At 41.5% G+C, this 10629-nt stretch overlaps 1 protein-coding gene across 1 annotated transcript in view; it reads right to left on the bottom strand.

Moving 5' to 3' along the window:
• The window catches only part of GTF2I (general transcription factor IIi), a 124193-nt gene that overhangs the window by 41997 nt on the left and 71567 nt on the right, over positions 1 to 10629 (bottom strand). The window contains exons 18-19 of the mRNA XM_085078707.1: positions 2079 to 2141; positions 290 to 394 (exon numbers count right to left, since the gene is read on the bottom strand). Coding sequence (XP_084934833.1) covers positions 290 to 394; positions 2079 to 2141 — 168 coding nt within the window. The remainder of the gene's footprint in view (positions 1 to 289; positions 395 to 2078; positions 2142 to 10629) is intronic.

The following is a 10629-nucleotide window of genomic DNA, read 5'->3' as shown; positions in this document are numbered from 1 at the left end:
TGCTGGAGGGATAACTAGCAAATGCAAACTACAACAAACAGAAATAGTTAGGAGGTGTTTTACAAGACATGAACAAAAAGTGTCTTCGTATAAATAACAGTCACATCAACTGATCACTTAGAACCTTCTGAGCAAATCAAAGAAGCTAAAAAAAATGCTTGTACACAGAGACTATGGCTCCTAAATGGAAGCTTGCACTGGCATGCCGCACTCCTGCAGAATAAAATTGACCAAAACCTTTCCATAAAACAGAGCAAGGAGACAAAATCATCATTCATTTCCATCTTACCAAAATTGAACTCTTCTGGTTTTCTTCTCCCAGTATTGGCAGCTCCATAAGCTAAATTGGTGCCCCTAGGTCCCTTGTCAGGGAGCAGGTAGTCATTGTCATCATCTTAAAGAAACAAAGAAAAATCACTGGTTTTATGTCCAGGGAACTCGTGTGCAGCACTGCAACTGCTTTGAATTTCAAAGCTCTAACTGAATTAAGGAACGGTGCTTATCACGGCACCCAATTTTGCAACACAGACCTCATCTGAGCACCTTGACAAAGCTCCTCTTTCTACCTGTGAAAGAACAACTTCTGCCAAACAGACCTTGCAAAGCACAAGATAGCAAAAAACGACGCTGCTTCTGTACTTCCTAAGGAAGCAACATGGCCTTCTGAAACAGGACTGGACATGGCATGATCATAAAACGACCATGCAACAGCAAAAGGACATAAATATGCTGTGCAGATACAGACTACATTTTTTATCTAACTGGAGGTTATATCCTTCCACCAGGAGATCTCAAAACAAAGTACCTAGGTTTTGTCTTCAAGAGCTCAAATGTTCTAAACCCACTCTCAAACTTGTGTAAAACTAATGGGCATCAATGAAATGCATTGAACAGGTCAACTCCACATTAAAAACACACAAATGAAAAGACAGGTAAGCTAGCAATTTGTCAGAGAGCTGCTACTTAGCCACTCACTACCAATCCAACCCTATCTCCCTCATGGTAAGGAGTTTTCTGCACGGCCCTATTATCAATATCTGCAGCCTCAGAGAAAACAAATGGGCAAAGCAAACAAAGAAAACTAATTTCACATACAGAAAAACATGTACCCACATCCCCAAGGGTATGGTTTACTTAGCAAGAATAATATTACATATTGACGTATCTTGCATCTAGACAGTTCTGTTATACTCGGTCAGAAAAAACCTTTACAGAGCACTTTTGCTTTTGTGGTAAAGGCCTTTACATACACACAGAACTTTGTGACTCTTCTCATATAAACTTTTCTGTTGAGGTAATGTAAGAGTCATTTCTTTGCTGCATTGTAAAATGGTGAAAGTAATGCCAGAAGTGTCCACTTTATCCTAAATGCCCTGCCCACCTTCTAAATTGCTCACTGGGAGGTCTTAATCTAATTCCACAAGCAAGCATTGCAAAAGCCAATCTCAGCAGTATTTTAAAGAAATTACAAGACACTAATTCCCAAATACAAGAAACACAGCTGACCTCCTACCAAGATCCTAGCACAAGAACAACAGGGACACTGCTTAGCAGCTTTAGAGCCATTTCAATGAGGATGGGAGCTGGAAAGTACAAAGGTTTGTATCTCACAGCTAGCAATATTAGACAGACACCTTGAGGCTACACTTATATCACCTGCAACACCTCCTTTCCGTTCTGGGACCAGTCTTCCCAGAATCTAGTGTTAACTACAAATTTTACATATAACTACATACTGTTGATAAACCAATGTGCTCTCCAGAATGAATGAATGTTATAACATCTTGCCTGCTCAATGAGTACTTTTCATTACTAATGCTTGGAAAATACACGGAACATGCAAACTGCTGTTAGGCGTCATTTCAAAAACAGCCCACTAAGTCCAATATGCTTCAGTATATTGTGGTTTTATAAGACTTCTAAACCAGGTGTGTTCACCAGGAAGTGCACAATCAAAACTGCAGTCAACACCAACACACAATTCTCTTTTCCAGTGCCAAGTAATGCAGGCTTTGCAAAACACATTTCGGATATAAAAAATGCCCAGCAGACTGAAATCAGTGACCTCAGCAACTGACCTTCAATGGTGACTTCCACCTCAGGCTTCCCACTTGTTTCTGATGAGTCATGCTGGGAGGAATCTGAAAGGGAAAAAAAGACTGCTGAATGATGGACACAGACAAGATTTTCAATGAAATGCTACATGACTTTCCATTTAAACCAACATTGTCAAAGAAGCCCTTTGCACTCACAGCATGCAACAAAAACCAAAGCAAAGGTATGTTACCACAAGCCTTTGAGCAATTCCAGACAAAGGCAAGGAGGTGAGCATTACACCTGCTAAACTGCCAGTGCAGCAGTGCAGAGCTGGTACTAATGACAGAAGGAAATCCCATGTTCTGGGCTTTGTAGGGTTAATACAGTCATACATATTTTCTCCTCTGTTACCCAGGATAACTGAAAATATAAACAAAGGCTGTGCATACTCACAGACCATGGGGATTTTTGTTTTACCACCTCTACAGACTCATGGTTGCTGTGCTATAAGGAGTTCCATGATAGGCTACAAGGCAAGGCCAACAATAAAACATGGGAGGGAAATTCATGATCACAATGCTTTTGTTGGGGCAGTGTGCACCAACAAAACCAACAGGTTTAGGCCAATCAATTGGGCCTGTGAGAGAAAGAGCAATTTATATTAAACTGCAGGACAGTTTAAGAAAGTGAAGCTAATAGCATCAGAAACTATGTCAAAATTAAGTAGCAGTGTGAGAAGGAACGTATTTTAGTTATTCCGGCAGAGAAAAGCTGTGCTTGTGCATTTTGAACAGTATCGCCTTTCACATCTCTGTAAGCTGGAGCATGGTATCACTTTGGGAGCAAGTCTGAAGGAGTCTTTGTTTCAAAGGCTCTTCACATGGTGTGCCGTATAGTAGAAATTCAGCAGTATCTACTGACACATCTTAACTGGAGTATATTTGAACTACATCATCAAATGAATCTTCCAGGTCATGGAAAACAGAGCATGACTTTTTGGTCTAATTCCAAGTGAGTACTGGAGTGTCGTGGGTTTGAGACAGGACCCTGCCAGGAGGACGCATGAAAAAGGGCAAACAGGCCTCAAGCTTAAAGTTGCAAAAGGTGATTTAATTATCTAACAGAATTGGAGGATAAATGCAAGGCAAAAATAAAGTTTTCATACATTATTTTGTTCACTCCCCCCTCCCTCTTACAAACCTATAGTATTCACCCCCTTTCCTCCTTTACAATCCACAAGCCAGGTGGCGGGGGGGGCAGGGTGTGGGGTCTCTTTTCAGTCCACAGAGCAGATTCTCAAATTTATTCATCACTACAATTCTTCTACTACAAATACTCCTTATCTCTACTTGTTTCTCTCTCTCTCTCTCCAGACAGTTTTCTGCTCTCACCCCCACCCTCTTAAGAAGCAGTCTCTGCACTCACCCCCCCCCCTCCCTTCCCTCTTTCCAAACCAGCAACACAGACAGGGGCAGGTTGAGGGGTCCTCTGGTCAGTCCAATCAGGAAAAGAGGTTCTCTACTTAGCCAGGGTCCTTCCCACAAGAGACAGTCCTCTGAGAACTTCTTTGGCATGGGTCCAATCTCACGAGCAACATCCCGCCCGAAATTCTGCTGCAACATGAGTCTTTTTGTCCATAGGGTGCTGTGCAGACTCTCCCAAGCTGAGGCCAGGCTGCTTCCATCCCAGGAGCAAGGAAAAGGCCTTTCTCTCCCAGTCAAGGTCTTTGCAGTTTTAACTCTTAAATGAGACGCCCACTGGTTCACAGTCTTTTCCAGGCATCCACCCGCCCTTCTGGCGTGGGCTGTGGGCAGAATTTCTGCACTCCTGTGGACTCCATGGGCTGCAGGGGGACCTCCTGCCCCCCATGGCCTTCACTGTGGCTTGCAGAGGGTTTTCAGCTCCAACACTGGAGCACCTCCTCCTCCACCTTCTTCACTGACCTTGGCACTCTCCATGCTGTTCTCCCTCTACATATTTTCACCTGCACCTCCTCCTCCTCCAACTACAAAGAAGTGAAAGAAGTGCGCGCCTGCTTTGTTTTGAATTTTTCTTAAATATGTTTTCACAGAGGCATAACCAGCACCTCCAATTGGCCCAAACTTGGCCAGCAGCATGTCCATCACCTTCAGAGCCATCAGAGATTGGCTCTGCTGGACTTGATGTAAAAACTTCCAGAACTTGCACTCAGGACACACAGGAGCCATCTTTGTGCCACACCCCACCCCTCAGACACCTCCCTAGGCCTACTAGAAGAGCTTCTGAGGGGTCCAAATTTCTCCTAGATGTTAAAAACACTTCACTGATGTTTTGGGCCAATCAAAACCACCACATGGAGGGATAACTAGCAAATGCAAACTACAGCAAACAGAAAGAGTTAGGAGGTGTTTTACAAGACATGAACAAGAAGTGTCTTCGTAAAAATAACTGTCACATCAACTGATCACTTAGAACCTTCTGAGCAAATCAAAGAAGCTAATAAAAACCCCATACATACACCATTTTTGGAAATCTAGGAAAAGCCTTTCTCAAGACTGGCAAATGGTCCACCTAGTCCAGCATCGAATCCCTGAGAAACACTCATAGTTAAGGGACTCATGCAAAAAATGCCACAGCAGATGGCAACAAAGTTCTGGAAGAAAAGTCCCAGATGGGACATTTCTTCTTAAGACACGTTAAACCAATGGTGTGAAACACTGAACTAAGATTTTTTAACAAAATATCATCCACACTAGCTCTCTTCTGACCTCTGGTAAATACACACAGCTCCTACGCAGAGGCCTTCTTCACAGTCCTAAATGCTGTCATTCACCAGCACTGGCTCCAGTTTCGCAAACATGATTTTGTTCCGTTTAAAACAATTTCTTCTGACACACATAACCTTATCTTTTTGATTGCTGAATTTCAATCACACCGTGCTGCCCACTCAACCAGTCTCATTAAGACCACCACAGACACCTCTGCCAGCTACAGCTAACCAGGGGGATTCCAGGCACACCATAGTTTTGCCAGCTTCCCTTTTCACCATCTTGCCACGGTTACTGGAGGGGAAAAACAGTGAAAACCCCCAGTGACATACACCAAAATACACAAACTCTCATGTTTTCTTTGCAGGAAACAATCATTTGTGCAAATCTGCATTACTGGATGTAGCTTTCAGACAAACTTTTGCAAGAGCTTTAAATGCCTCCTCTATGTATTTCTTTACTAATAGACGGATTACACCCAAGACTCTATAAAATTCAAACACTGACGCTGATTCTTCTGTCTTACTCGTTTTTGTGAGGATCGGCAAGAAATAATTTCATTTTATGGAATCCTGACAAGACTTCCTGAAGGCTCTCTATTTAAACCACAAATGAAATTCAAGTTAGACTGTTACCTGCAATTTTTAGACACTGCCTCTTGACCTTTTCATAAATACCAACCTTCACGACCAACAGATTTACCCTACTCAGCAAAACCATGTGCAACTTTACACACCTCTCTTACAGAAACTTGTGAAGAAGAATTCATCTCTGAAAAAGGTGTGTAACAAAACCTTCGTCTGACTCAAAGGGCCACGCTCAGAATCTGTAGCTATAAAATTCTAGTCAAAACCAAGGCAAAGTCAGAGTCTCAGTCATTTCCTATCACACTTCCCCTTCCTCATGCTCTCTCTTCACAGGCAGGCATAAGGCATGCGTCACCATACTGAGGAAAGCAAAGTACCTGGATTTCTCTTCTCAGATGAGTTCAGTTAGAGTGCAGCCAGCACAAGCACAAGCACAAGAACTTCATTCTCCTTTATCAGGAGAAATGCTGCTGAATTCACGTAATGGCACCCTTAACTATGGAGATAGCTATCTTTAAAGCAAAACCAATGGGTTTCGCAAATGCGACCATTGCTGCTTGCAAAACCTGGCTTGAAAAGCACACAACTCAGGCTGGAGAGCCACGTGTTTACAATGAAGCCAGATGGAGAATGATGTACTTTTCACACCCTATCAATGCTCTAAGCTTTTGGTGATGAGCACTTTAAAAATACCTTTCATGATTTATATATCACTGTTGCATATAAGAAAAGCCTTACAAACAGAGGGCTTTGCTACCCTTGTAAAATTCCTGCTCACTTCTGTTACTTCAGCTTACCGGTAAGCATTCTGGTAATGACTCAGCTAAACTAGAGGTGAAAAACAAAGTACATGTTTGGTAAACAATTGATAGAACCAATGAGTGCTTACACTGTGTTACTGTTGATTGGTTATACCTGATGCTTGTTCTTATTGTGGTTTATGGTGGTTGGTTAAACGTGTTTGTCATGCCTCACAAGTACATAAACTCATAACAAACTAACAGTTTAAAAACCCTGGTTTTTTGCAATAGAGCGCTTTGGCCATACAAATGGTATGGGGAACTGCTGTTGGTCATCACATAAAATTGGCGCTCAAACTTAGGGATCTCAGAGGCAGTGAAGAGAAGGAGGACTGAGATCAGTAATGGAGCCTCGCTGTACCAGGGAGTGGATCGATCACCAGCTTCAACTAAAGGACTCATAACTTGCACACTCATCATCTTAAGGTGAGCAGCAGTGAACATCGAGGCAGGAAAACTGTCCCTCGAGCCCAAACAGAGGCTCTTTCATTGGCAGAATAGAGACATTTCAAATGCTAGGCAGATTAAAGGATCCTCAGACCCCAGCGATGACAGGGAACCTGCTTGGTGAACCACAATCTGGAGGAGGACAAATTGCTGGCTCAGCATACAAATTTAGTTCAGACTGTGAGTATCATGGGACTGGGAGGCATCCCGAAGCATCAGTGCAGTTCAAAAGCATCGCAACAGACTCTCCACACTGGAGCAAATTTATTATTGCTTAAGAACCCTTTATCTGTTTTCTCAATGAGAGAAGCCTTGATGTTAACATCCCTCCTCCCAGGGGCTGCTCGGCGGGTCAGGGCTTTTGGGTTACAGCGGCGCTGCTGCTTCCCCCCCACCATGCCCCTCCACCCTCCCCCCACCCCGTAGCTGCCATGAACTCCCATGAAACAAGCAGCAGTGCAGCATTGGAACAAAACTCCTCCAGGGAGCGGCAAGGCCCAGAGCCCCTCCCGAGTGCCGCCCATCACGGGGGTGTGGGGCCTCTATTCACTCTCTGTGTCAGTGCAGCGAGCACGGCTCACGGAGCCCCACGCATTCCCCTGGCTGCCAGGCCCGGGACCTTGTTCTCTGGGAAGGCAAGAAAAGCTGCCCAGTAGAAGTGGCGGCCCCCAGCTTGGGCAGGCATCGCTGCTTCCCCCCAACCCCTTTCCCCCATGCGGCCCTCCCAGCTTGGTTCTCACTGTGCTTCTCCCAGTCACAGAAAGCAGCGACAGGAGAGCAGGTGGGTGCTGGCGGCGGCAGACAGGCATCCGTGTTGCGCAGGGGAGGCCCAGGGGCCCTTCCAAGCCTGCACAAGTCGATTCGTGAATGTATTTTCAAAGCACCTTCTTAATTAGTGCAATGGAGTTGTATTTCACATTTGTCTCCAGTTTTCTCAAAAAGAAAGACTTGCAGCAGGATAAAAGAGTGATGATGATACTATCAAATTGGTAGACAACAAAATTGGGCAGGGGGCCAAACGAGATTCTGTCTGTATTTAAAGTGACCTTGGTATAAATTGTTTGGCTGTGAGTAAATTGTTGCTAAGTAGTTTTAAAAGTGTTTTACAGTAAGTAAACCTCTGATGTTCATGAAGCTTTAGCCAAATGTATATCGGTAAAGTCAGTTTAATCTCTCCCAATGTTTTTGCTGAATTTCACTAGCAGTGTCTTTTTTCCTGAAAAGCTGTATTTGGTACACTTTGTCTCTTCTCTGAGGTTACAATATACAATACTTTTAAATCTGTATCTCTGAAGGGAAAACCCACTATTTTTTTTCTCTAAGGCTGTCCCAGATTTAAAAACTTTTCCTCTGCCTGCAGACTACTAGCATCTGCTCCTACAAATAACGACTGCTTAAGTGCTGTGAAGTCAGTTCTTCAGTTGACAAGCTCAATAGATGTACCTGAAGTATTTAATTTGAACAAATATAATTTTATGTTCTGCTCAGATTTTACATATATTACATCAGCTTTATTGTTATGTGCAAATTGTAGCTATAATGCTATCCAACTCTGATAAAACTGAAGCACCAATGTTAAAACTTTATTTTTTTCCATAAGTAGCCCAGTAAGTTCACAGAGCTGATTTGGCACCTGTCCAACAAAATGTTCAGAGGACGGCTGGGACTCCAGCTATGTGACCTTAAGATGCCTAAGCTACTTAAGATGAACCAAATAATACAAAAATACTTAAAGGCAGAGCACATGATTCCTTCTCTCAGTCCCTGGATCCCCTATTTTTTGTGATCCCATACGGAATCAGCAAAATAGCATTTATTTGCATGAATTTCAGGCTACCTCCTCAAAGCATCATTTATCATTATCCTACTCAGTGCCTCAACCTTACTCAGCATGGATGCAGGTAGCCCCTGACACATTCAGTAGATCCCTCCTTGGAATATTTAGGGTGAATATAACTGGACAAGATGTAAAGCCATAGCAATCAACTTTAAAGCCTGATGTAAAATCATTGAATGATTTACAAAAGTTACTGGCAGCAATTAACTGCATAAGGCCCATGCTAGGCTTAGGGCCATGTATGTCACCTGCAGAAGCTATTTGGGAATTAGATATACTTAGCTCACAATTCTCTACTGTGAAAACAAGACAGAATAGTGCCAGCTTTACCAGTTCGTCTGTACAGCTTTAATCAGACAATTTAAATGCAACTGTTTTGCCATGAAGACACATGTGACAGCATTTCCAACTAGTACAGCTTTTCAGCGATTCAAGTGTACTTGCTCTTCCTTAACACTTATAGATTGCACTTGAACTTAATATCAAAATAGTTTAAGTACATTGATTGCCCAGAAAAGTGACTGAATGTGACACCACCTCATAAAATAGACTTGCCCAGTTTTCTGCTTAGTACCTGAGTTCTTAATATTCTTTGCTCTTATGTCAGAGAGGTCACAGTGAAGTATACAGTAGCACACTCTTTTAGAATCAGTTAAAACTGTAACTGCAGCTGTTTGTATACATGTGCAAAAATCAGGGCAGTATTATATGACTATGTCCCTGATGTTCTGTCCTTAAGTATTATATCTCAAACCTATTGTAATGACAATCACAGGAAGCTGTCTAACCATCTGCGAATTGAGCAGGTTTTAAATGCAATACGCCAAGACATACGATGTTATCATTTTTCTGGGTAAGGCTGTACTTGAAAAAATCCTGGCAAACTTATCTCGGAAGAGTACTGACCATGAAACAGGTATTTTCAATAATGTTTATAGTTACCATAGGTTAGTCTCAAAACTGATTTATGTACAATCACAATGTATTTGCCACACCTTTAAAATCCTTCCAGTAAATCCTGCAGAAATTCAACCCCCTAGAGTTCCATGTTGCTGCTATTTCATTTACAACTCAGTTGTTTGCTTGCATATTGTTCATTGATGTTCAACTGTTGTATGACAAATTTTCAGTAGTTTTCTTGTAATGATGGAGTCAAAATGAGTTAAGTTCTGTTCTACGAGAAATTTTTAAAGTAACACTCTCACCTTTGAATTTAGTTTTGTTAGGTTTAAAGCTCAACCCTGGGCCCACTGAAAAGATGCACAGGCATTCAAAGTGACTGCTTTACTGAATTCAAGGGAATTTTTTTCACAGGTATACCTGGAATGGACTCTTTATGTCTGTGTGCATATGAGTGTGAAAGTGCTGCAGCAAATGTACAAGGAATGGTGTTCTAACTTTTTAAGTATTTTATATTTGTAAGTTAGGCCTGTGAGTTACTACTGTGTTATAATAAGTTCTATATGAATCAATTGCTAAATAGTTTAAGTTATCTGTTAAGTACTGTTAAATGTTAAGTGCTATTAAAGTTAAATTCTGTCAATTTAAGTGATTTTAAGTATACGTTCTATTGAAGGTACATTCCATTAAGTGAGGTTAAGTTCAAGCAATGTTAATTTTAAATTCTATTGAGTTTGAGTTCAATTAAGGTTAAGTCTGTTCAGTTTGAGTGTTAGTTTAATGTTTATTCATTTTAAAATCTGTTACTTTTACGTCCTGTTAAGTTTAAGTTCTATTAATTTCTGTTCAGTTTCAGTGATGTCAACTTCAACTTCTGTTTACTTTCTGTTACGTTTAGGTGACGTTAAGTTTGGGGGTAGTTAAGTTTAAGTTCTGTTGAAGTATGTTCATTTAAATTAGAAGATGCAGTTCTTTTGTTACAGAGATAAGATGGAATCAACTCAGACAATTATGATGGAGAATTGGTAAGCAACTGTTTAAGAACATAAGCTGAAAAGTTGTACACAAATATGCGAAGATGCAGTTTATTGGACCCTTAGCTTCATTGCAAATTCTATGGGTCTAAATGTTCTACATTGGTTAATTAATACAACTATTCATAACAACCTTTGCAGTTTCACCTTCCATCGGTGGCACAGAAGAATGAGTAACAATTTCAAATTATGGATATTATTAATTGTAAGATGCTTAGTACTTTCTCTCTCGCTTTCATT

The sequence above is a fragment of the Lichenostomus cassidix genome, chromosome 19 (genome assembly GCF_008360975.1).
Source record: "Lichenostomus cassidix isolate B80296 chromosome 19, HeHo_3.0, whole genome shotgun sequence".
NCBI classification, from domain to species: domain Eukaryota; kingdom Metazoa; phylum Chordata; class Aves; order Passeriformes; family Meliphagidae; genus Lichenostomus; species Lichenostomus cassidix.
Note: the sequence above shows the minus strand (reverse complement) of the source record. Positions and strands in the feature narration are given on the sequence as shown.